The sequence below is a fragment of the Gymnoscopelus braueri genome (genome assembly GCF_963280865.1).
Source record: "Gymnoscopelus braueri genome assembly, chromosome: 23".
NCBI lineage: Eukaryota > Metazoa > Chordata > Actinopteri > Myctophiformes > Myctophidae > Gymnoscopelus > Gymnoscopelus braueri.
Window position 1 is genome coordinate 32484756 of NC_137625.1, and position 27784 is coordinate 32512539.

Here is a 27784-nt window from a genome sequence, read left to right on the forward strand (position 1 = left end):
GAGAGAGAGAGAGAGAGAGAGAGAGAGAGAGAGAGAGAGAGAGAGAGAGAGAGAGAGAGAGAGAGAGAGAGAGACAGAGAGAGAGAGAGAGAGAGAGAGAGAGAGAGAGAGAGAGAGGAGAGGGAGAGAGAGAGAGAGAGAGAGAGAGAGAGAGAGAGAGGGTGAGAGAGAGAGAGAGAGTCACACACACGCAAGCATGCACGCACACACACACACACACACACACACACACACACACACACACACACACACACACACACACACATAGGCAAAGAGTGACAGACAGACAGAGAGACAGACAGAGAGACAGAGAGACAGACACAGACAGACAGATAGAGAGAGATAGAGACAGAGAGAGAGACAGAGAGAGAGAGACAGAGAGAGACAGAGAGAGAGAGAGAGACAGAGAGAGAGAGAGAGAGAGAGAGAGAGAGAGAGAGAGAGAGAGAGAGAGAGAGAGAGAGAGAGAGAGACAGACAGAGAGAGACAGACAGACAGAGAGAGAGAGAGAGAGAGAGAGAGAGAGAGAGAGAGAGAGAGAGAGGAGAGAGAGAGAGAGAGAGAGAGAGAGAGAGAGAGACAGGCAGAGAGAGACAGGCAGAGAGAGACAGACAGACAGAGCAATAGCAGGGGATAATACCACATGATTTATGCTGTCACATAGCCTACTGTGTGGTGGTGAAATGTGAAATATACACGCGGCTAGACTCCATAAATTATATACTTAAGCTGTCCTCTACTGTACATAGCAAGCAGAGACACAGCAACGCTCACTGACTCACAGATAGAGAAGCCCAGCTGTGTCTGTGTGGCTTAAAAGCCAGCCAAACACTGTTATCTGCTGCCGTTTGTCAACCATTATCTAGAGAATGAATTGATTAAACAGCATTGATTATGGCATAAACAGCGAGTGTAATATATATATATATATATATATATATATATATATATATATATATATATATATATATATATATATGCATGCATACATACATACATACATACATACATACATACATACATACATACTATATATACAAGTAAGACACGCGAACGCGGGAAGCGAACGCCAAAAAGAAATACAAATAAAAAAAAAAAAAGTAACCAATACAAATAAAATAAAAATACAAAAAAAATCTGCGTTAAAATGAGCATCTTAGAAAAATACAAATTCACAAAAAAATTACTTTGAATGTTTAGAACAATTCAACAAAGTGTTTGAAGTGCCTGTTTCACCCACTTCCGGGGGGCGGAGCCAAAATCCGAGCCCGAAGCATTTGTTCGTAGACCCCCACTTAGTGGGGGTAGAAAAAGTTTCGGAGCGATTCGGGCACTTTTAATTTAACATGGGGGTTCAATGGGGATTTTTTGGGAGCCTTTTCCGGGGCCTGGCTTCCGGGGGAAGGGGCGGGCTTAAACGCAACCTTGACAGGTGTGTTCAGTTTTCAAAGACCTTTCATTTGATGTATGGTACGTCTATATTGGACATTTACTTGGCTGCACACAGGCAGTGCAGTGAGTGCACACAATACTGCACACAGAGACGAAGAGAGACACACAAGCCGAGCACGGTGTCATAGTAAGCTCCACTTGCGCGGAGGCGCGCCTCCTTCCGCTGCGTTCGCAATTATATATATATATATTATTAGGGCTGAACAATATTTCAATCCCGATATTAAAGAAAGACCTCATTATTGATATTTTGACAATAATATTGTATTGTAACGATAATGTGAATTTCTTTTATTAAAAAAGGATATACTTTTTATCTACAAGCTCATAACACGTCGCATCACAATGCGTCGTGAGCTAGATCTGCTATTTTAGAATGTTCTACTCTTTCAACCGTTTGAACCCCAGCGTCCATATTGTCGGGCAACATTAGCCAAAAATAGCAGATCTACAAGCTTACAATGCATCGCGTTGCAACGCATCGTAAGCTTGTAGATCTGCCATTTTTGGTGAAGAGATTTGGTGTGGACGGAAAAAGTGGTCAAAGTACAGTTGTAACTCAAGTCCAGTTCTCTAAGACTACAGGGGTAATCTATTGCATCTGATGAGTTTGTATCTGCTATTTTGGAATTTTATTTTTTTTGGAAAATCTTTCAAATGTATTGTATCTGCTTGTACATCTGCTATTTTGGAATTTTCTATTTTAGAAAATCTTAATCACTTAAAACTCTTGCATGGAAAATAGCAGATCTACAAGCTGTCAACGCATCGCGTTGTAGACAATTTTTTTACAAATCCATGGTCATGTGATGTGGGACAGAGATCTGCAGGAGCGCCAGCAGCACTAGGACCATGAGGAACGGCGGCCGGGGGGGCGGGGTGTCCGTCCAGTCCGACCAGTGGGCCAGCGAGTCGTCGGTGGTGGCCCCTCCTCCTCGGACTCGAACCGCAGACCGCGGCACCATGACGGTGCACAAGCGCATGGTCCTGGCGTTCGCTGTGTCCATCGTGACGCTGGTCATCGTCACGGCGGTGGCCGTGGCTCTGGGGACGCGCTTCGACGAGTGTCCCGACGCGCAACGAGGAGGACCGGCGGGCAGGTGAGGGGCTGATTCGCCATTTAAATCAGTGGTTCTCAAAGTGGGGTCTGGGGACCCCACGGTCCCCAGACCCCACCAGCAAAATTTGTAATTTCTTTTAACCACTTTTTCCCATTTATATGTTAGCTATTCAAAAATTGCAGATCTACAAGCTCACAGTGCGAGCTTGTGCATCTGCTATTTTTTTATATTTTTTTATTTGTTTTTAAGATATCTGGAAACTTTTGAATCCTTTTGAAAACAAATTACACAAATCTTCTCTTCTGGGGGTCCCTGGCACAAACCATTTTCAGAAGGCCAAACGTATATCAATTTGGCACGGAAAGGTTTGAGAAGTACTGATTTAAATAATATCAGAAGACTTGGCTGATTGATTGATTGATTGATTGATTGAATACTTTATTTAGAAGTTTGCAGACAAAAAGCACATGAATTTAAAAGGTGCCATTAGTCAGCGGTTGGCCTCCTGTGGGCCGTGGTCAGGGGAGGGTGATATCACTGCATTTATTCCTACGGGCTGCTGGGGCGGCACCTGTCAGCAGGGAGTGTTGGGCGGGAGGAGTACGACTCTACGTCCTCCCGGTGGGGGCTCCTCACTGGCAGGTCAGTAGGATACAACAGCAGTGACAACACACATAACAAACGTGTGTGGGAAGGAATCAAGTGGCCAAAATGACTAAATTGGGGAGAAAAGGAGGTCAAAAGCACAAAAAATAAAATACATTTTGATTAATCACGCCCTATTTCATAACAGCTTAACTAGCCGAGCTACAAGCTCGGAACACGAGGCATCGTGATGAGCTTTGAGCTTGTAGTTTGGCTACTTAACCCATTAAGACCGGGAATGCATAACATGTGTAATTTCTTTATTTCTTTGGCTATTCAAAAATAGCAGATCTACAAGCTTGTAGATGAGCTTGTACATTTTTGAAAATCTTTGAATATATATATATATATATTTAAAGCGAACATTTGTAACTCAAATCTTTACTTCTGGAGGTCCCTGTAACTAAATATTTTGAGATGGGGGTCCGCGGCCAAATACATATAATTGTGGGGGTCCTTGACATGAAAAGGTTTGAGCACCAGAAGACTTGGCTGATTGATATATATAGCAACATACGTAAAAAAAAACTGTTAGGATTTAGAAGACATTTGTAGAATCCCAAGAAGCAAAGATTTGAGTTACAAATGTTCGCTTAAAAATACATATATTCAAAGATTTGCACAAATCTTTGCACTCTGCCCTATGAGCTTGTATATCTGCTATTTTTTAATAGCCAAATAAATCTAAAATGACACAGATGCGTTCCCGGTCAAGGTTGATGAAAATCTATTACTTTTATTCACGTCGAAATTGTTTTGCCTATGCAGCGGGAGGTCCAACGGGAGTCGCGAGGAGAGGATCGGGGAGAGAGGAGGAGACAGAGGGGGAGACGAGGGGGCGGGGGAGACGTGGAGGACGTCGTCCAGGCTGCCGGGCAGCGTGAGGCCCAGGCATTACGACCTGAGGCTGAGCGTCTACATGGACAACTTCACCTTCTCCGGAGAAGTCAGCATCCAGCTGGAGTGTGTCAACGCCACCAAGTACATCGTGCTTCATGCGGACAAACTGGAGGTGAGACATTCCAGGTGGAAAAATAACTCATATTTGTTTTTTACTTAAAGGGAAATACCACTCATTTTCAACATTGAACATGAACTATTTTTTTATTGAGGTCATGTGATCAGTGACATACGCAGGGTGTACTTTTAGCTCTGCCCCCTCAGCCAAAAGTACACCTTGCGTATGTCACTGATCACATGACCTCAATCAATTATCCAGTTCTAGGCAACATAGAAGGCGGGGGGGACTTTTTTCTTATTTCCACATGGTGTATTAGGGCGGATTCAGACTATGGTCCCGGGTGCGCACCCCGGACCACATGGCAGATGTTGTGGTAGTGTGAACGTAGCGTACCGTTCCCCGTAACGCATCACCGTACCGTACCCGAAACCACCTGGGGAGGCAGTCTCGGGTCCGATTGCTGCGGACTCGGGAACGGAACGCGGCAGTGTGAAACCATCCGTACCGACAGGAGGAAGTGGACTGCTAATCATATATCATTTATATATTTTATAATGACACATTATTTTAGCTGGGTTATACCTTCTCATAGTTCTACTTGAATGTTGACAATACATAATAATCCTGCTAGTGTTTGAGTAGCGCAAGCCGTGGAAAAACATAAATAAACTAGAAAATGTGCTCCTCGGAGCACAAGTCTCCGCCAGCAGACTATAGCAATTATATTATCATAGCAATAACTAATGAGATACAGTAGAGTAAAAGATATATACTGTAGTTAAATAAAAAGGTGTAGGAGACTTACAATATCTATCGTTCCTGTATAATTTCCAGGTTTAAACTCTGCCACTGATTCTCTGTAGAGCATTCGTTCACAGGAACCACAGACATAATTGGGTCCACTTTCGGACATCTTCTTTAAGAATGCGAGAGCAGCTTCATTAACTTCTAATTCTTGTGATCTGTATCGTTTCTTCTTACTCGTGTTATGTGCTTGTTGATGTTGTCTTTCATTATTTAAATACTCTGACCAGTTCCTTTTTTTCCTTTCGATGTTCTCTTCAGACTCTTCTACTTTTTCTTCCAGAGATTGTAGCAATCTTTGCTGTGTCATATTGTAAGCATTCATGGCTAGTCTTCGTCTTTTGTCATTTAGCGATTTTTTGTCTCTGATTAATTTCATTCTTTCTTTATGATTCTTAGCTCTGTTTAATTGACGCAATGCTCTGTTTACATTGAAGCAATCTATCATATGGGAGTCGTCATAATTGACTGGTTTGTTCAAATACTTGTCTGTCTTCTTCATCTTCATTGTCTTGAACAGTTTCAGCAGTTGATTGGTGTGTTTGATCAGCTTTGGCCTTCTGCGCCTTTGTTTGACCAATGTTAGGTGTTCTCAGAGGGACACACACACGCACGGACGGGTGATTTGGACTAGAAGATACTGTTCCAATCAAGACTGATTGATCCTGTCTTACCTCGCTTCAAAAACGTAAACGTTTTTTTGAAGTGACACACCTATTTATAGAATTGTATTTCGTCATGCATTCCTCTAGCCAATCAAAGGCATTGGTGTCAACATATTAATACGTATTAAGATTTCGGTCTTGTTGTGGGATCAATTCAACTCTAGTCCTCTTCTGTGTTACTGTTGTAGATGAGTATGCTTTCTTAGCTTTGGCCTTCTGCGCCTTTGCTTGACCAATGTCAGGTGTTCTCAAAGGGACACACACACGCACGGACGGGTGATTTGGACTAGAAGATACTGTTCCAATCAAGACTGATTGATCCTGTCTTACCTCGCTTCAAAATGTAAATGGCTTTTTGAAGTGACACACCTTTTTATTATAGGATTGTATTTCGTCATGCGTCCCTCTAGCCAATCAGAGACATTGATGTCAACATATTGACACGTATTAAGAGTTCGGCTTTGTTGTGGGATCATTTCAACTCTAGTCCTCTTCTACGTTACAATTGTAGATGAGTATGCTTTCTTAGCTTTGGCCTTCTGCGCCTTTGCTTGACCAATGTTAGGTGTTCTCAGAGGGAAACACACACGCACAGACGGGTGACTTGGACTTACTGAAGGTACTGTTCCAATCAAGTCTGATTGATCCTGTTTTACCTCACTTCAAAAAGTAGAAGCTTTTTGAAGTGACACACCTATTTATAGAATTTTATTTCGTCACGCGTCCCTCTAGCCAATCAGAGGCATTGGTGTCAACAAATTGACACGTGTCACGTGGAGCTTGCCCAATGTTAGCTTGGCTAACAATGTTTGCTCACACAAAGCGAAAACATATTCTCCACCTTCGGCGGAGACAAAAACACATGTGTAACGAACGTGTATATAAGGATAAATATACCAAGGATTAGTCCGTGACGTCACTGCTAAAATACCAAGGATGCATCAGTGACGTCACGATCATATTGATAATAACAGAGACGCGAGAGACGATGTTACATTTTGAGGTTTCAAAGCACAACGCACACACTGCTTTGGTTGCGTATTGTTGTTCTGTTATTATTACTGTATAACTCAAGACAACTTCAGGAACACAGTCAAACTTTATTATTCACTTTAAACTCTGACAAGTGACTCTTCTTCTGTGAATGACATTCTCTATCTCCCAAAGCCCCATAGTCAACAGCGCCCCCATGAGGCACATATTTACCATTACTGTTAAATTAGTTGTACTCGAGTACGGAAGAATTTTGGCCAATGTGAATGCTGGCCAGCTAGGAGAGGCCAATCGTACTCGGGAACGGTTCGAATCAATCGGACCCAGTCTGAATCTGCCCTCAAAGACATAGTTCAATGTTAAATGAGTGGTATTCCCCTTTAAGTAAAAGTATCAATGCTGCAATGTAGAAATACTCTTTTACAAGCAAAAGTTAGACAATTGGCAAGGATTAGCTTTGTATAGAGCGTGCCAAAATTCCTGAAGGGGGCATCAACAAGTGTCTTTTGGTAGCGGCGGACATCTTTGAGGGGTAAAAACCAGGTTGACTTATCATTGCCCAATGCCACGCCCAATGCCACGCCCCCCGTGGTGACGACACGTTGGCACGCTCTATAAAGCTTTTTGAAACAAATAGCAGCAATCTTTCAGGATTTGCATTGACTTTTGGGACTTTTTTCTTAGTAGCATTCTTCCCAAAACAAGTTAAAATGGTATACAAAAAGCCTCACTTTTCAAATGTGTTTAAAGGCAGTAGCTCTGTTTATATGAACAATAGGTCTATGTCAGAGGTGCAGTCGCTACAGATAGTGCAGGAAACACATAATGATTAGTAGTCCTATAAGGTGCTTGTATTCCATTGGGTAACCTTCTCTTATCACAACAGTGTAGACAGTGTAGGAGAGACAGACAGTAGGATAGCTGCTAGAACACCTCCCATCTCTGGTAGGCAAGGCAAGTTTATTCGCAGCACATTTCAACAACAAGGCAATTCAATGTGCTTTACATAAAATATTAAGCAATTACGGGAAACACATTACAAAAGGACATTTGGATTCCGTAAAAGAGGAAGACAAAAAGGAAGTTAAAACAGCAGGCTGGCTTTGTAATTGTTTTAATGTGGCTGTTCAAATTCAGGTCTGAGTACATGACTACGCCAATGTTTCTGGCTTGGCTTGTGGTTTGTGACAGAAGGTGTCCACTCAATAAGTGTGTGTGTGTGTGTGTGTGTGTGTGTGTGTGTGTGTGTGTGTGTGTGTGTGTGTGTGTGTGTGTGTGTGTGTGTACGCGCGTGCATGTGTGCGTGTGTGTGCGTGCGTGTGTGTGGTTAGTGTGTACTGTGTGTTAGTGTGTATATTAGCTTAAAACACCCTGTAGTTTCATGGAGTTTATTTCTCTCCTGAAGCAGGCAGAGAGATTTCTTTAACAAGGTTAATTAGCCGCTGAAAGTTGCTGTTTCAGCCAAACTGGTTAAGGCTGGAGCGGGAGGGAAGCCTCAGCCCCCGTCAGTCAAATACGAGAACGCTAGATTTATCTTGTTGGCCTAAACCCAGTTAAATTAGCCCTCAGCCTGGCTGCACTGTGTGCGTGGCTGCACTGTGTGCGTGTGCGTGCGTGTGCGTGTGCGTGTGCGTGTGCGTGTGCGTGTGCGTGTGCGTGTGCGTGTGCGTGCGTTTGTGTGTGTGTGTGTGTGTGTGTGTGTGTGTGTGTGTGTGTGTGTGTGTGTGAACGAACTGCAAGCCTATCGGGTCCTTTAAGGTATGCACACAGTAATAATGTTAGAATAGAATGGAATAGGGGTTCTCAAACTGGGTTTCCCAGGGGTCCTTGGCGGGGGTTGGCAAAATGAGTTAATATAGCATCAACATCAGTTTAACAACTGTAAACCTATATAAACTGGCCACAAAAGGTTTGGAATGTTAACTTCAGTGGATTATTTCACCCCCTTTAATAATACCAATTGGTATTGTGTTTTATATCATTTGTTATTGTTGATTAGTCACCTTTACAACAAGGTACAACTTGTAAGGAAAGGATTGGGCATTTTGTGGAATGAGCAACACAGCTAAACGTGTGGGTAGCGCCCCGATTTGTTTAGCCAAAATCCCCTGCAATATTGCTGGTATTCGCCCTTTGTTTTGAGTTGCTTGGTGGATTGGATGATTGCACTCTACCACAGTAATGAGGAAAAAACAACACATATTGGCCATTTTTACACCACTTAGCCACATTTTGCTGTGGGATCCCATTCCTCAACCAGGATTTGTTGCAAGTCAGCCAACTGTTTGTCTGTTGGTCACTCCAGCATGTACAGCACACCCAAGCTGATCCCACAACAAGTGTTCAATTGGGTTGAGGTCTGGACTCACGGCACGCCTAGGGCTGTCACGATTACACATTTAAGTTGACGATTAATTGTCACTCAAATAATTGAGATTAACGATTTAATTGTGCTTCTGTCGTTGAAAATTATTGGAACATCATGAATAAATTACATTTCTGTTTGGTTTTTAGCCTTCGTAAACAAAAGTTGCACGGCCAGATATGACAAAAATAAAAAATGTGTATTATTAAATGGGAGAAATAATCGACTGAAGTTAACTTTCCAAACTTTTTGTGGGCAGTTGGCTATTTGAAAATAGCCGATCAAAAGCTCACAACGTTTCGCGGTGCAACGTGTTGTTGAGCTTTCTGATCTGCTATTTTCAAAAACATCTTCAAAGAATTTTCTAAAAAATGTGTCTATTTATCAAAAAGCTGGAGAGACGAGGAGACCCCTGAACAAACACTCAACGATTAGCATCAGAATATAGAGCTTTAACTTTTTTTTTTTTTTACTTTTTATAGTTTTGATCAAATCTCTTTTTTACTTTTTTTGCAGACAGTAAAAATAACATTTTGGCAATAGTAAGGACAAAGAGGTCTGCTTTCCCGGTTTTAATGGGTTAACACAAAAATATAATTTAAACACTACCTTTAAAGTCTGAACTGGCTGACAATCAAATCTCGTAGATTAGTTTTTCGATCACAGTGATTATTGTAAACACAAAATAAAGTCTTCAAACTACATTCTTCAAAACCCCTGACTCTGTCAAAATCAATGCACACAATCAAACAATGCTTTCAGATCCCAGCCAGTTAATATGAAAACACTAGCATATTCATTAGACACTACAATACGTCCACAGTATTGTCTGTATATCCAGTACATTCATAAAAACAAGTAAACTCTAAATGAAAAGCACTTTACAGAACAGTTCATTTTGTGCCATTGCTAAATCACAGTCAATGAGAGCCTCAGCATCAGGTCTTTGTGTTGGTTCATGCCACAGGAAACGGGGGAGAAAAAAAAACAAGTTCCACACTTATGTAACCACAGTAGGGCTGCAACTATCATTTATTTTCTTAGCGATTATTCTATCTATTGCTTTTTTTGATTAATCAAATAATCGAGAAGTGCTTTTTCATATTTGTAAAAATGTTTTATGTATCAAGGAATCGATTAACCACTTAAGCTTTGTTTCATACTTTGTCGCACAACAAAAATATCGATCAAAGCAGATCCAAAAGCTCACAATATGTCACAATGTAACGCGTTGTAGATTAGCTATTTTCACTTTTTTTTATTTTTATTATACAATGCAGGTCCACAAATATCGATTTTTAGCAGCCTCTGCTGGTCATTACCGTCACTGCAAGCCGTTCGTTTATTCCTCCGTTACCCAGAATTCCATTTGTTTTCACCGGAAGACGGAAGCGTTTCAAAAAGCGTTCTTTTAATTGTTTTATACTATCTGTGGATCGTTTCTCTTAGCCAGTGGAGCTTTAGTTACCGTGAGCTGTGTTTTCTTTTTCTGTTGTTTTTCGATCTTCAAATCGTACAATCTCTTAAAAACAGCGTGAGATTCCTTTTTGTTATTAGCGCGGTAGTTCCTGGCCAAACAGGAAACCGGTGCGGTAGTTCCTGGCCAAACAGGAAACCGGAAGCCGGATGACGTCATTTTCGCGGGAAAGGCTCACCGAGCCAACTTTTCAATAGAAATTATAATAGAAAAGGCTTTCGGGGGGGAAATTCATGGAGTGGGTGTTGTGAAACATTTGCCACTCACAAAAGATATACAATTTAACTTTAGTTTTGTTGAAAAAGTTACCTAGTATTACTTTAAATTATCACCCAAAAAAAGTTAGATCAATTAAAAATTCAACCAGTAAAGGGCCGTTCACACTGAGCACTATAACTATAACTATAACTATAACTATAACTATAACTATAACTATAACTATAACTATAACTATAACTATTACTATAACTATAACTATAGTTATCGTTCACCATTGTATTTTTCATAATAGTTGGTGTCCATCCACATCATTTTTAAAACTATAGTTATAGTGATCAGTGTGAATGGCGATATTCCCTGGCATAATGGGTTTGGGTCATAGCTCTATAGCTGCCACGCAGAGAAAAACCCTTCTACAAGGTTGAGGACAAGAGCTGTATGTTGGAAGACAAACGTTTATGAATCGCTGGTTGATGGTGAACCACTGGAAACATGACACCATGTTGAAATCTGACATCGTCCCAAATCACCACATAGACAGAATGCACTGCCTTTTGACACTCAGACAGAAAACAACTGAAAAAATCAATACCGAATTCTCTTCCACCTCCTGCTCTCGGATTGTTTACATCCATTCTTGCTATCAACATTGCACACACCTGCACCCCCACTGTGCACCCTGAACTGTGGGAGCGATTTGGAGTTGTTGTTTGTAAACAATGACAACTCTGTTGTATTTGGGTTGATCTTCTGTTGTCAGTGTTGGCCATTTGGCAACGTAAGTGCATCACATTGTCAAATGTGTTTAGTGAGTGAGAATGCTTTTAAGTTTTTTTTTCTTTTTTTCTTTTTTTCTTTTTCAAAAGAGGGGGTTTGGCGAGCCGAGTTTGAGGTTTTAGCAGTTCAGAAAAAAACAAAACAATAAGATGACAACATTAGTATGCATATGGTATATTTTAACAGTTTTTTTTTGTCAGAACAAGGTTCAGAGGTTTGTTCGGAAACATGTACTTTGGACTGGCTAAGCCTTAAAACACACACAGATAATAACTAGATACACTAGGTGTGTATTCCAACACTATATTGCACTACTGATTCAAAGTTAGTGAGTGACGGTACAGTCTGTCATAAAGCTGTGTGTGTGTGTGTGTGTGTGTGTGTGTGTGTGTGTGTGTGTGTGTGTGTGTGTGTGTGTGTGTGTGTGTGTGTGTGTGTTAGACTGTACAGGGCAAACACTAAATAGATTAAAGTGGATGAAAACACTGTCCTTGTCTCCCACAGGTCTAACATAGTGTGTTAGCCTCAGGGAGGACACACACACACACACACACACACACACACACACACACACACACACACACACACACACACACACACACACACACACACACACACACACACACACACACACACACTTATTCAACTCATTTAAACTCATTTAAAGCTACCCTGTGTATCTTTCCTGTTCTACCCCATATTTGGTCTCCTGTGCAGGTTCTGATTTTATTATTACTATGTTTACCACTGAGCTAATAGAGCCTGCCTGCTTGGTCAGGGGACAAACTGGTGAACTTCAGGTCAATATTTCTGTCAATAGAAGTAGGATTGTGTCAAAGGTTGTGTCCAACCGAGGCCCAGGATCTAAATGTCTCTATAGAAGAGCAGGGAGACCAAAGAGACCAGTTATATTGTATTAGTGTACTTACTCTCTACCATTGGACAAAATGACATTTCATTCACTAAATAAACTTACATAATACAGGTTTTAAGCTCAAAGTTTCCATTGCAGCCACTAGCGATTTAGCCACTGTTATATATTTTTTCAACTACAGTATTAATGGAGGCTATAGCCCTGAAAGGTGTGTTTACTTGCTCCAGAGCAGGGCCAGCATTCAACCCACTTCAAACAATCATTGCTATCAGACAAACCTTGTATATCGTCATTGTCGGGCAGAAACCATCTAACTCCATTTTTCAGCTAATTTTTTTTTCTCATATAAATCAACGCTATTGAACACCCTGTGTGTTGGTTAAAACAATATTGAACCAATGCAAAGTATTAAAAAGCGCTTCTGACAAAACCTCCTAACTCAATTGGATCCTCAAACTGTCAACCAAACCAGCTAACTCCACCCCCTCTCCCCTGTGTGGCACAAAGGGAGCGTTCGGAAATACAGCACTAAGCGCACTGGCCAATACAAACTAATAGGCGAGTGTGCTCCGGTGCGCAATTTCCGAACGCACCCAAAGACAGAGCTGCTGCAGACTCAGAGCGGATGAAAACTAACTTTAACAAGGCAGTTTTTCCCCCCGTAGTCTGTTAAAAGTAACTATGCAGTGTACCTGTTTATCAAACTTAGCACTGACGCTAATGTTATGAAAACAATTCATTCTATTTCTAAAGTCTATGTAGTGTTTTCTGAGGAGAGCAATATGACAAGAAATTAGTTCATTTCTCTCGCTAGTTATACTGAAACTGCAACTCTGTGAACCCTTCTTTGCAGAAGTTATTGCAATATTTAAAGAGCTGGATTGGGGTAAAGTGGCGATAATATAATGACACATGCAAGTATCTGACAATCTATAAAGTAACAAAATATCAACTTTGATGAGGCACTATTGCTTTGTTTTAAAAATAAACTTGTTTCTTTTTTTCCTGAAAAATGAACATTAGATATCCAAAACTGTGGCCTTTCAGGAAATTAAATTAAAATAGAAATAATAACCTGTGTTCCAATGGATCCAATGGAGTTTTATTATTTAGTCACAAGCTCATAACTGTGATGAATTACCCCCCTGAGCTCTGTGGGTTTTTATTTTTTTTTCCCCAGCTCATTCACACTGGATTAAAGCCAAGTCTGAAATTCCCTTCAATTCACCAGTTGCACGGAGCATCCTCGGTTGTATGACTGTGGTTTTCAATATTCTCTGGATCAGGGCCCACTTTACAATATTGAAAGCCTTTGCGGCTCACCCATCTGACCACTTAACACGGCAGCCTGCATTGTCAGAGCAGGTGTATTTTAATGATCAATCAATCGATTGTTTTTCTGCTTGGATCAGTGGAACTAACATAGTTAAGTTCCTAGTCATCACTATCACAATGAAAACACATGCTTTGTTATGTTCTTATTTGTTTTATGTCAATGCTATATTATCATTAATATCATATTTTTTTGCCAATTATTTGGGGGCCCACTTGCAATATCCTAACGGCCCACCAGTGGGCCCCGGCCCGCAGGTTGAGAACCACTGGGTTAAGATCTTCATGAATAATGCAGACCATGGCTCATATTCAGTTGAAGGTTTGTGCACTTTCTCACTTTTGTCAGAGTTAAGTCTTAATTGTCACAGTATGGGGTGAGCGCTTTCACTGACAATTTGAGAAGATTATTCATGAATAGAAGTCCAGAACCGTGCTCCAATTATAATAGTTTATGCACAAACCGTCCTCAGTGTGCTAGGCTAGCCTATACATAAAACATGTAAACAAACATGTTTAACACAAGTGCGTTCTGCTAGCAATTACTGCTGCTGAGCAGTACTCAGCCTCCCCTTGGTTTCGGGTAGTTCACAACAATCACTATTACTAATAAGATGGTTTTAAAGTGGATGGCAATTATTTTTATGCTTATCACACCTAGTGACTGACTGTATCTTTCAACAAAACAGAACATGAGAAACAGAACATAATGAGATAGTGTCTCTTCGTGCAAAAATAAAATGAAGAACACTTAAAGCAAACACTTAAGCCCACATAATACAGTATTACTTAAAATGTGTAGTAAGTAAGTGAGTAAGTGTTAAACCAGAGCTGTGAACACAGGACCACCAAATGTGACACTTACAAATTAATGTTAGCTACAACAATGACAAGTTGACCAAAGTGAAAGAATAGTAACCACAGTAGTCAGGGCCAAAGAATACAAAACATGGAATCCCTATCCGACTGGATCATATTACAACGTTGGGTAGTTCAGAAAAACAAGATTAGGTCACTTTGATATCTGATAAGGAATTATACCTCAGCAAACATTTTATCAATACGAAACCGTCGCTGTCGGTCAGAAACCTCCTATCTCCATATTTCAACTTGTTCATGTTTGTTTCGTTAATTAATGCCCTACTCCGTCATACTACAGCGTCACATAAAAGTCGCAAAAATAGCACATCTACAAGCTCAAAATACGTTTTGTAGAGCTTGTAGAGCTGTTATTTTTGCTATTTTTGAATCTGAAGCCTGACAACTTACAAGTAACAGTTTTGGACATATGAGGATTCCAACCCCACATATGAGTTTTCTTAATCAAATAACCTTTAACACACAAAATCCAAATCTAATCCCCTCGGATACGGATTAAATATTTTGAACTCTTGAGCCCTGGATTCCAGCCATGTCTGCCTGGCTCTCTCTGCCTCTGCCTCTCTGCTGAAGGAACACACTCACAATGTAGGCTAATAGAGAGACCATCATCTACCATCAATTATCCAAACGCACCTGCAAAATATAGGCTACACTGTAGCGACCGTTCATTCATGCTGTCTGCTCGGGTCGTTCAGTCTAACAATAAACTGCACTTTAGTGTGGTCCACCTCTTCTCACTTTAACATTCTACCAAACACGATATACAAAGACCACTATAGGTGCAATCTCTTGTCAATTATAGATGATTGTGTGCAACCTATTAATGATTTGTCAATTGTAGAATTAAAGGTAGGGTAAGTGATTTTCTTTGGTTAAAATAAGTGTTAAATAGCTCTATATTCTGATGGTACTCATTGCTACAGAGTGTTTGTTCAGTTACAGGAGTCTCCATCTCTCTCCAGGTCTTTATTAAACAGAAAATGCATTTTCAGGTCGGGTTACCAATTTTACCCAATGAGGATAGATAACTCAGTCCGGATACAGATGAAACAAGTGTAATTGGAAGTGATGACACAAAGAAATGAGCAGACAAAATTGGAACTGAAACACTGTAAAAAATAAGCTGATAAATGGGTACTCTCTCCTGATTGGATGAAATTGTGTCACCTACCTGAACATTTGTTTTCTGTTCATTAAAGAGCTGGAGAGACAGGAAGACTCCTGTTACTGAACAAACACTCTATAGCAATGATTACTATCACAATATAGTGCTTTAACCTTTTAACAAAAAAACTTTTTGTTTTAACCAAGAAATATCACTTACCCTACCTTTAATAAAAAAAAACGCATATCAAGATAATTTAAAGAAGACTTTAAAATAGCAACTGAATGTGTCAAGGGGCAACCCGTGCCCTATAGACATTAATAAGGAACTTTGCATGCGCACACAGTGCACAGCTACTTCCCAATGCATTCACCAGCAAGCCGGCTGGGAACAGTAGGCCTATTTAGTGTCCTTCTATGTATATATCTGAAGACAATCAATGACTGAAATGGTTTTTAAATGTTTATTGATTGACATTATGTGGGGAAGTTGAATTGTGTGTGGGGTCACCTGTCTCTCCTCTGCAGTGCTGGTAATCCTGTTGATTGGCCAAGCACTGTAGAAGAGGAGGGGTGTGTGTTTATGTTGGTATTATGTTTTGGCTTTAGTTACGTAATAATCTAGGAATGAATTGGCGCCTTGGGAAACATTGTAACGAACATATTTAACTTACTTCATTATGACGTAATTGTGTAAAATAACTCATGGGCCTTAGGTAGCCTTGTTTGAGTTAACAGAGTTACCAATTAGTGGTCATGTGATGGTTTGCCTCACCTGCTTAAAATGCATGCTGCAGAAGGGTCTCTGTTCAGTTTGGCTTGAGGCAAGCCGTGGAGACATCCAGGGGAGATCTACCAGGGCCTTTGTAGAAGGTTTTCCCTGCTATAGTTTCTGGTTTGTTTCATTTCTCTAGCTGTCAAGTGTTTGTTGGAGCTTTGTTTTGGCCAGTGTTTAATTTTGATTATTATTTTTATCCGGGCCTGCACTGTGAATTACCCTGCACTTTGGGAGAGGTAAATAAAATACAAAAACCTGCATTGGTGGACTTGTCAACTTTTTGGAGCCTTGGCCGTTCGAGCTTTTTCACAGAACTCATGAACTATTTATGACAATGTTTACTAAGGTAATAAAATCAAGTGTAAAGTCTGGTCAAATACCCATTGTAATCAATGCCGTGGTAAATGTTCTGTAGCCAGCAGGGGGGAAATTGTGACACCCTGAAGACCATTAATGAGAACTGCAGCCTGTTAATCGACTTCCTTGTGGGCTTCATTTTCAAGACGGCATGCTTGCCGCCTGGCAGTGTCAGATCCCCTTCTTATAAAGGTTATCTTAAAGGTTTATATTCTTATAGCTAGATCCCTCTCACTGGACCATAACAATCTTAATTGAATATTAACCCTAACCCATAACCAAAAACATTACAATTATACTTCTAAATGCATATACACAGCGTCCACCGTCCAGTACTACAATGTGGGCGCCTCGGAAAACAACGGGAAGTGTTGTCTATGGAAATAACAAAACGATAGAACTTGTACGAAACCCACATTTTTACTTCTGTAAACCTGTGATGTAATAAGGCCGATTCTGATAAAATAGAATAGAAATAGAATAAAGTTTACATACATTAGCTGTCATGTTGGATACGGCACAAAAGCAAGCGACGCAGATTGATAGTCTGCACTTTGTCTTTGATTAGACAGCAGTCTGTTATTGAGTTCAGTGGTCATTATAAAAAAATAATAGACCCCTGAATTCAGAGATTGACCAATCAGAATCAACCATTCAACCAAGCCGTGTAATAAATGCTGTTAAATGTAGCCCAGTGTGTGCTATTTTCACATTTAAATACTAATAATAATAATATTAATAAAAAGAACGGTTTTGGACATACAAGGTTTCCTCCCGACGACGTTATGATCCTTTATTTGTTAGTATTTTATTTTCCGTTTATTAATTTAAATGTCATCTCTTTTTCATTGTCTTTTTAAAGTGCACTGTTGCACTCTGATTGTATTTGTTTTTATTCTGTAAAGCACTTTGAGTTGGCTGGTGTATGAAAGGTGCCGTATAAATAAAGTTGCCTTGCCTGATATGTATTTCTCATTTCTCTTTCTCTCTCGCAGATCGAGCGCGTGTCCGTCTTCTCGGATTCGACCAATAGCAGATCCGGTAACAAAGCAGGGGGCGGGGCTCTGCGTGTCCAGCGCCACTTCCCCTATCCGTCCAATCAGATGCATGTGATCGTTCTGCACCGGGAGCTGCGTCCAATGAGAGCGTACCGAGTCAACATCAGCTTTGAGGCGGTGATCGAGAACGAGCTGCTGGGCTTCTTCAAGAGCACATACACAATGAACGGAGAAAAGAGGTACAAACACACACACACACACACACACACACACACACACACACACACACACACACACACACACACACACACACACACACACACACACACACACACACACACACACACACACTATACAATGGAGAGATCAAGAAAAGAGGCAGAAACAAATGAATTGTGTGTGTGTGTGTGTGTGTGTGTGTGTGTGTGCGTGTGCGTGTGCGTGTGCGTGTGCGTGCGTGCGTGCGTGCGTGCGTGCGTGCGTGCGTGCGTGCGTGCGTGCGTGCGTGCGTGCGTGCGTGCGTGCGTGCGTGCGTGCGTGCGTGCGAGCGAGCTGCTAGCGTGTGTAGACACGTACTGTGTGTGTGTGCGTGTGTGTGTGTGTGCTCTGCTCACACATGCTGGGCCTCATTTTCAAATTATCTCTGCCAGGAGATCATGTTGGTGTGTGTGTGCGTGCATGTCAGAATGATGTGTGGAATCTTACTGACGCTGGAGTTATTACTGCAATATATTAGACCAGCGTTTCTCAACATGTGGGCCGAGGCGAAATAATTGGCAAAACATAAGGTTGTGCTGATAATATAACATTGATATTAAAAAGTATGTAAAAAAAAAAAAGGCATGGCTATTTTTTAATTGGAATCCAGATTCTTTTGTGCTATTTTTGAATTGGAATCCTGAAAAGTAAAATTTGTATTTAATTTCAAATGTATTTAGTTATACTTATGTTAACTTTATGAACTTAAATACAAATACATTGGACATAAAAAAGACAATAGAAATGTAATACTAGTCATTAAGCTAATATAATATAGCCTGAAGTAATTAAAGCGGTTCATGTTTGCATGTTTGGAATTGTAACAGCTGAAATCAATATATCAGTATTCCGATATTAACCTGTGGGCCGCATTAAGTGAAGGTGGGGGCCGCATGTGGCCCCCGGGCCGCCAGTTGCCCATGTATGATTTAAATAAACATGGCACTTAACTCATTCAACGCCAGATAAAAACATTGTCTAGTTGCAGTGCCAGCGATGTTTGAGCGTTTTCACTCAAATCATCACAAAATCATAGAATATTAAAAGACGTAGCGGGATCTTGTACACTCTGAGAAAGACAATTGGCCAGTCACGATTGTCCATTCCATATATATGGGCAGTTGAATGAGGAGTGGTTTTCCCCCACAACAACAGAAAGCAGAGAAAAAGGCGTTTTATTTTTAACAACATCATGTTACTATAGTGATAACAACAACATGCCGCACTAGCTTTGTCTTTATTTGTTTGGGCCCTAGGCCTATGACTCAAGAGTCTCCAAAATTGACTTTGTGAGCACATTGCATTCAACCTTGACCAGACTCAAAACAAGAGCACCCGGTATATTCGTTACTGTACATCATTCCATCTATACCAGCAGCTATCAGCCACTCTAGTAGTGTGTCAGTGGTGGAAAAAAGTACTGAAATGTTTTACTTAAGTAAAAATAACGATACTGCAATGTACATACCCTTTTACAAGTAAAAGTCCAGAATTCTAAATTTACTTGAGTAAAAGTACAAAAATATCGGTATCAAAATGTACTTAAAGTACCAAAAGTAAAAGTACTAAAATGTTGGAAAATAGCCGATCAACAAGCTCACAACGCGTCGCATCGCGGCGCGTTGTGAGCTTGTAGATCGGCTATTTTCAAATAGGTATAAAATAGGGCTAAAGTGGTTAATGTATGTTTTATAATGTAATAATTTATATCTGCAAAGTAACTAAAGTTTTCAAATAAATGTAGTGGAGTAAAAGTACAGTACCACATTTGCCTCTGAGATGTAGTGGTGTAGAAGTAAAAAATATTGCAAATTGGAAATAGTCCAATAAAGTAAAAGGACCTCAAAATTGTACCTACTTAAGTACAGTACTTGAGTAAATGTACTTTTTTACTCTACACCACTGGAGTAGTGTGGTGGTGTTTAGCTGCAGAAACACATTATGCTAGCTTTGTTTGCCCAAAAACGTCCCCGTCTACCAAAACAAACAGTGAAAACACCAACACACACAGCGAGAGGGCGATGTGTTTCTGCATGGCTTTAAATGTATGTATGTATGTGTGCAGCTGGCTGTGAGTAATTACACGGTTTCCTCTATCAATCTGTTCTAGTTCCATTTTCTTATTTCTAAGCTAAGATAACGTTATTGATTCCAGGGCTGGACTGGGACAATAATTCACCCGGGGCATTTAATGCCTTGACCGGCCTACTTCTGATGTGTGGGGAAAAAAAGGGTCTTACCCAAGGTTATTTTCACCCCGTGTGCTCATCACATTTAATGTCAGCATCAGTTCATTAAAGGAGCGCTCCCACTAGATGCACGGATGGGCTTTTTCGTCACCCTAATCCGTGTGTACACGTTCATTATCCTTCCGTTATCCAACAGCATTAATTATATCATCCTATTTATAGATCCGCACCAACCGCACCGCAGGGATGCAAATGGGATGCTATATGGATACGTATACTTGTACAAACATGTCACTCTCTACTGTCGCGATCACCGATGTAGTGACTGTATGCATCCATATCCATGGTAACAGCAAGCCCTCCGTCACTTTCTCACATCGCAACTTTTCATCAGTGTACTTAAGTAAAAGTATCAATACTGAAATATAGAAATACTCTGTTACAAGTAAAAGTCCAGAATTCAAAATTTACTTGAGTAAAAGTACAAAAGTATTGGTATCAATACTAAAGGTCCTTACACACCGGGGCGATTTTTTTCATGCAAATAATACGTTTTTTTTAAAAACCTTATAAAGTCAATGCAAGCTTCCACACCAGTTTTGCGGAGCGAAAAAAGCGTCTTTTAATTATTCGGAACGAGTCCGAATTTTGCGTATATTCGCATATTCGCCGGTGTGTAACCGCCTTAAGTATTGGTATCAATTGGTATCAAGGTACTTAAAGTATACCAAAAGTAAAATTACTAAAATGTTTGAAAATAGCAGATCTACAAGCTCACAACGCGTCGCGATGCGACGCGTTGTGAGCTTGTAGATCGGCTATTTTCAAATAGCCTATGTATAAAATAGGGCTAAAGTGGTTAATGTATGTTTCATAATATCATAATTTATATCTGAAAAGTAACTTGTAAATAAAGTTTTGAAATAATTGTAGTGGAGTAAAAGTACAATATTTGCCTCTGAGATGTAGTGGAGTAGAAGTAAAAGTACTGGAAATTGGAAATACTCAAGTAAAGTACAAATACCTCAAAATTGCACTGAAGTTGCAGTACTTAACTAAATGTAGCCTGTCTTTCCCGCGAAAATGAAGTCATCTGGACGGAAAACGGAAGCGGAAATGCACCGGTTTCCTGTTTGGCCAGGAACTACCGCACCGGTTTCCTGTTTGGCCAGGAACTACCGCGCTAATAACAAAAGGGAAACTCACGCTGATTTTAAAAGATTGTATGATTTGAAGATCAAAAAACAACAGAAAAAGAAAACACAGCTCACGGTAACTAAAGCTCCACTGGCTAAGAGAAACGATCCACAGATCGTATAAAACAATTAAAAGAACGCTTTTTGAAACGCTTCCGTCTTCCGGTGAAAACAAATGGAATTCTGGGTAACAGAGGAATAAACAAACGGCCTGCAGTGACGGTAATGACCGAAAACTGTCTTTGCTTATATAGTCCATGAGCCAGAGCCCCAAAATTGAGCAATGATTATCGAAAGAGTGGGCAAAACCAAACCTATATTAAATTGTTCATAGGGTCAATACGAGTAAATAAATATATGATAACCTTTCCACAGGAGCAGCTTTTTCATGGTTATCACACATTTTGTTATTTTCCCCATACGTACATGACTGGTGAAAAAATGACAAAATTTAAAAAATTGTTATCATAATGAAACTTCCTGAGTTGATTACTTACATGAAGACAATGATTTATCGTATTACAAGTTTTCTGAAATTGTATATTTAAATATGCAAATTAGGCATTAGAAAATATGCCCAAATTTGCATAACTTTCCAGAATCAACATTGGAACATTGGACAAAGCCAGAGTCGACATACTTATTTCATTTTGTTAAGATGTTGGAGTCAAAGGTTTTTAATGAGGGAATATTCAATATCTGGCTCGATTTTGGGGCTCTGGCTCATGGACTAAATGCCTAATTTGCATATTTAAATATACAATTTCAGAAAACTTGTAATACGATAAATCATTGTCTTCATGTAAGTAATCAACTCAGGAAGTTTCATTATGATAACTCTTTTTTAAATTTTGTAATTTTTTCACCTGTCATGTACGTATGGGGAAAATAACAAAATGTGTGATAACCATGAAAAAGCTGCTCCTGTGGAGAGGTTATCATATATTTATTTACTCGTATTGACCCTATGAACAATTTAATATAGGTATGGTTTTGCCCACTCTTTCGATAATGAAATCTTGTCTGGCTCATGGACTAATATGTCCACTGTGTTGTTGTTTGAAACGTGGAAGGACCCCTTGCCGGCAAAAGCACCTGTACTAGGCAGCTAATTTATGCCTGATGGAAAATTACGTAATATTAAAATATTACAAACGCACGGCGAGATTTTGTGCTTTTTAAAAGCTATAATAGGCCAATTAGATAGATGTCATTAAGGTATTTTTCCACCAATATCTCACCCACGGTTTATCCAATATTAATTAATAATTATATTTGATTGTCCCAAATCCACCCAAACCCTCGGTTATCCACGGCAACCCCGGCTAAAACCGCGATCTAACTCCCACCCATTTTCAGCATTATCTTCATATAATTGGTCCTCACTGGGCTTCATGCTATGGACAGTTCAGAAACCTGCCTACCAATGACATCATCAGTGGGGATTCCAAGCTAATAGAAACTACAGCCTTTCTATTTCTTGAAAATTTGAATGCTGAATTGAAGCAAGTTTTCTTGCATTAATAATAAATAAATAAACATCCCCACCGATGATGTCACTGGTAGGCAGGTTTAGGAACTGTCCACATCCCTCCTCTGAGACACAGAGAGTACATAAATGGTGCCGTCTTATAAAGAGCAATCCAATTATATTAAGGTTGAAAATGGGTGAAGTTGCCCTTTAGCCACTTGAACACCATGGCGTCCATATTCTGGGGGGAACATAGTAGACACTGTAGAGTCTGTAGATGGAAAGATACGGTCCAAGTACAAAGGCAACTCAGGTCCAGTTGCCTAAGTCTAGAGCAGGGGGTCCTCAGAGTTACTATAGGGGGTCTGCCAAATCTTTGTGTGATGGGATGTTTATTTTTTTACATTATACACTTGAACCCTAGCAACCCTATTCTGAGGGGAATATTAGCAGAAAATAGCAGATCTACAAGCCCACACTTGTAGATCGTCTATTTTCGGCAAAGAGGTTTGGTGTAGCCCCCCTTTAAGTGGTTAAATGTCTGAAATGAAGACAAAAAACGGAATTTACACAACACTGATGAGAGTCAATGAAGCTATGAAATCGATGAAAAAATGTAGTCTGCAACACAATTTTATACAATATGTAGTGGCGGGGGGTCCCTGCTTCATCTCTCTCTCTCAGCTAAGGGGTCCCTGGCCTGAAAAACTTTGAAGACCCCTGGTCGAGAGGGTTTAAGTGGCACACAGGCTTAACATCATATTACAGCATCAGTTCATTCATTAACGGGTTAACATCACATTATATTACCCTGGAAATATCCAATGAATAAATCTGATTTACTCACATCAACTCATGTGTGGTGAATGGTAAATGGTGCATTTATATTGAGCCTTTATCCAAAGTGCTTTACAATCTGCATTACATTCACACACGCATTCATTCCATTAACCCATGCACACGCGCACACACACACACACACACACACACACACACACACACACACACACACACACACACACACACACACACACACACACACACACACACACACACACACACATACATTTCGGCCATTGGAAAATAGCCGATCTACAAGCTCACAATGCGTCGCGATGCGATCAAAACTTGAAATGGGACATTCTGCATAATGAGCACTTTTTCATTTGGTACTTAAAGTACATCTTGATGGCAATACTTTTGTACTTTTACTCAAGTACATTTTGAATTCCGGACTTTTACTTGTAACAGAGTATATGTACATTGCCCTATTTATACTTTTACATAAGTAAAACATTTCAGTACACCACTGCAGTGCACACACATTCACACACCGATGGTGTTCAGTGTCTTGCTCAAGGACACTTTAATGTCGGCTGGTTCGAACTGGTGTTTTGGACACACACACACACACACACACACACACACACACACACACACACACACACACACACACACACACACACACACACACACACACACACAGAGTTAACATGACATTCGTTCTTTCTCAGCTCGTCTTCGTCATTCTTCCTGATCCACCTCTCCTTCCTTATTGTTACCGTTCTTTTATTTCTCTCTCTCTACCTTCCCTCGTTCACATTCTCTCTCTCTGTTCTCTCTCTTATCACTCCATCACTAATCCTGTGTTCAGATGAAGAGATGTCACCAATCAATACTACATTACAGCTCTGGTTGTGTGTGTGTGTGTGTGTGTGTGTGTGTGTGTGTGTGTGTGTGTGTGTGTGTGTGTGTGTGTGTGTGTGTGTGTGTGTGTGTGTGTGTGTGTGTGTGTGTGTGTGTGTGTGTGTGTGTGTGTGTGTGTGTGAGAAAGTGAGTAATTGTTAATGCTCTTTCTTCACTATTTTCATAAATCCAAACTTTTGTCTCTTCTCTCTCTCTCTCTCTGTGTGTGCGTGTGCGTGTGTGCGTGCGTACGCACGCACGTGTGTGTATCCATTGCACATGAATATATTAATTATGTGCAATGAATACACACACACACACACACACACACACACACACGTATATTTCTCAAATCTGATATTTAGGACTGACTGTCCACACTGGTATTAAATGTGATCAAGTTTATTATGTCCCAAACTGGGCAATTCATGTTTGTTACAGCAGATAATAATAAGAAACTCCAAGTTCAGTCAGACAACTCTTAGATTGAATTAGAATATATATTTATTAGCAATATATATTTGCAAGCTTGAGCATGGTATAGAAAACAAGAGGAAGCATAGTTTGGCGTCAGGCCTCTGAATCCATTCATTCCCTGTAAGGATAACATTTTAATGAATGTTACATGCCAATTAGCATTTACAGGGAATGAATTAAACCCCCAAGGGGGATCTAGAAACAGAGCCTACAGGTGGATGCCGGGGAGGCGGGTGGGATGACTTCATGGGCAGCAGCAGGTAAGCAGCGGTAGCAGGATCTCAGCAACAGCAGCAGCAGTAGCGACACACGTCAGCTCAGCAAGACAGGGCAGCCAGAGTGAGCAGGTAACAACGCAGTACCTATAACCACCCGATCAGGAGGAAAGTGCATGTGACTAGTCACCTGATCGGTTGCCCCAATCCCTTGAGTTGCCTGGCCTGAACTAGCTCCGTAAACTGCGCCTCATTTCAGTCAGACAACTCTTAGATTGAATTAGAATATATATTTATTAGCAATATATATTTGCAAGCTTGAGCATGGTATAGAAAACAAGAGGAAGCATAGTTTGGCGTCAGGCCTCTGAATCCATTCATTCCCTGTAAGGATAACATTTTAATGAATGTTACATGCCAATTAGCATTTACAGGGAATGAATTAAACCCCCAAAACAGCAAGAACCCCCAAAACGGCTTGAGAGCACAGGGCCTGACGCCAGACCAACCATCTGTGAGAATGGTGGAGCTCCATGACTTGTTTCTTACTAACATGATAGTGTTCCTCACATTTAATTTTTTAAGTTTTAACTTAAACAAATGCAGCATGCAACCATGTGTTCAACAAGCCTGATGAATCCAGGTACCTGTTGATCCTGAAACCAGGAGTCCTAGACGGTATCCTAACACTACAGTGTCCACTGCTGTACCGCACCACGAGTAGGATTCGAAAAGGACATTCTATATTTATTTCTTTTTCAAAGAAATCTGCTATATATATATATATATATATCGTATATATATAAATGAGGTCATCCTATGATGAATGATAACTATTGTTTATCATCCATAATAAATAAAGTGTACTGACTATGTGTGTAAAGACGTGCTATCTTTACTTAACATCTGAATCAGTACCCAACGATACCTGAGCAGCAATTACTAATAGACTGAGCTTGATATGATTAGCCTGACTACATAGCCATAGAAAAACTTTTTAGCGCTATAGGAATAAACCAACATTTTTTAGCACCATGACATCACCACTAAACTAAATCCCCAGCAATCCACCCGAGTTGTAATTAAAGCGTCAATAATACGCAAGCAGCATTTATTGAATTAGCGATAGAACAGCGTGAGCACTCATACTCATGAGCTTTTAGCCTGCAGAATGTAATCCTTAACCAATATCTACGTAAGCTCCTGAGGACCATTGCCCCCGAGATTTAAGAAAAGCATAGACAAGCAGCGCTGTAGATGTAGCTGCATCAATACGGAGGTTGGAGAAAGCCCACAGCTTGAGCCGATCTCTCGCAGCTTGCAGAGAACCAGTTTAAGTTTAGGCCTACAGATGGAGAGACAAACACAATGTTATTGCAATTCTGGATTAGCCCGGCCATCCTATGACCAGTTTAACCCATTTTGGGTTCATGTTGCCATTTACCGTATAGCAACATGCATTTGTATTTTTTGAATAACTATTTGAAATTTTCCAGAACTTAGTCAAAATTTAGAAGGCGATTTTAGAATCGGCCTCGGTCTAAATTGGTTAAGCGCCCTGTGCAATTAGCCTCATAGCAGTTGATGCAGAAAGAATACGGTATACAACTTAAATTATAGCTTGCAGCTTGACGCAGATTGTTAGACATGTGAATAATATTAACTAACGCCGATATCCCTCTCCATCCATAGCCTAATAGATTTAGCACGAAATGCCATCTGTTGCAAGTCTGGATCGGCCCAATAGAGCCAGACGCCAGAGGTTGGCAGAATTGATTTAGCAGAGTTTAGCAGCAAAGCTAGGCAGCTCAGTAGATGATGCAGCATAGGTGCCGAGAAGACATTGAGAAGCCCACATCTCAAGCACAGTAGATGATGCAGCATAGTGCTGAGAACATTGAGAAGCCCACATCTCAAGCAGCTCTCTCACGCTGCCTTGAGAGCTCACAGTGCCGCCAAGAGCGTAGGTAGCTCAACCTGGAATCTAGAACCAGAAGCAGAATTATTCTTGCAATTACCATGATGAGCCACCCTGGACGAGATGACGCCGTTATAGACCGCTGGGACAGGAATTTACTTCCTGAAGCCACTCACACATCCAAGGTGAAGCGTGCGTGCTTCACTGTGGATGAGTGGGGACGCATGCTGCACGTCAATGCACGAGTGTGGCCTCAATCCTGACACAGTCAGTCGCACACCGCAAGCTGCTGGTTGCACTGCAACACTCGTCACCAGTGATGAACACACCGTGATGTGGTGCTAAATATGCCGTGAGCATCCCACTCTGGCGGATACCGCAGCGCCTCTTATACGGGGACAAATACTTCCAGTCACCCAGCTTTTGATAAGCATGAGACAAGCAAAGCCCATCAACATAGTGTAACTATTGATAACGGGAGCAGCCAGGATCGGAGTCCCTCTTTTATCCGTCCTGCGGGATATGTCGCGGCGAAATATATATATTTTATTTAATCGATGCGCACCAGCCAATCATGGACAATGACTGATATCTTGACTCTACTGAAGCCCCACTATCTATCCTGTTGCA

At 40.6% G+C, this 27784-nt stretch overlaps 1 protein-coding gene across 1 annotated transcript in view; it reads left to right on the forward strand.

Annotated features, from left to right (window-relative positions):
* Window positions 1-2277: 2277 nt before the first annotated feature.
* Window positions 2278-27784, forward strand: part of LOC308079979 (thyrotropin-releasing hormone-degrading ectoenzyme-like) — a 206088-nt gene continuing 180581 nt past the window's right edge. The window contains exons 1-3 of the mRNA XM_080421657.1: window positions 2278-2552; window positions 3927-4170; window positions 17742-17983. Of these exons, the coding sequence (XP_080277783.1) occupies window positions 2305-2552; window positions 3927-4170; window positions 17742-17983 (734 nt within the window). The 5' untranslated portion in view covers window positions 2278-2304. The remainder of the gene's footprint in view (window positions 2553-3926; window positions 4171-17741; window positions 17984-27784) is intronic.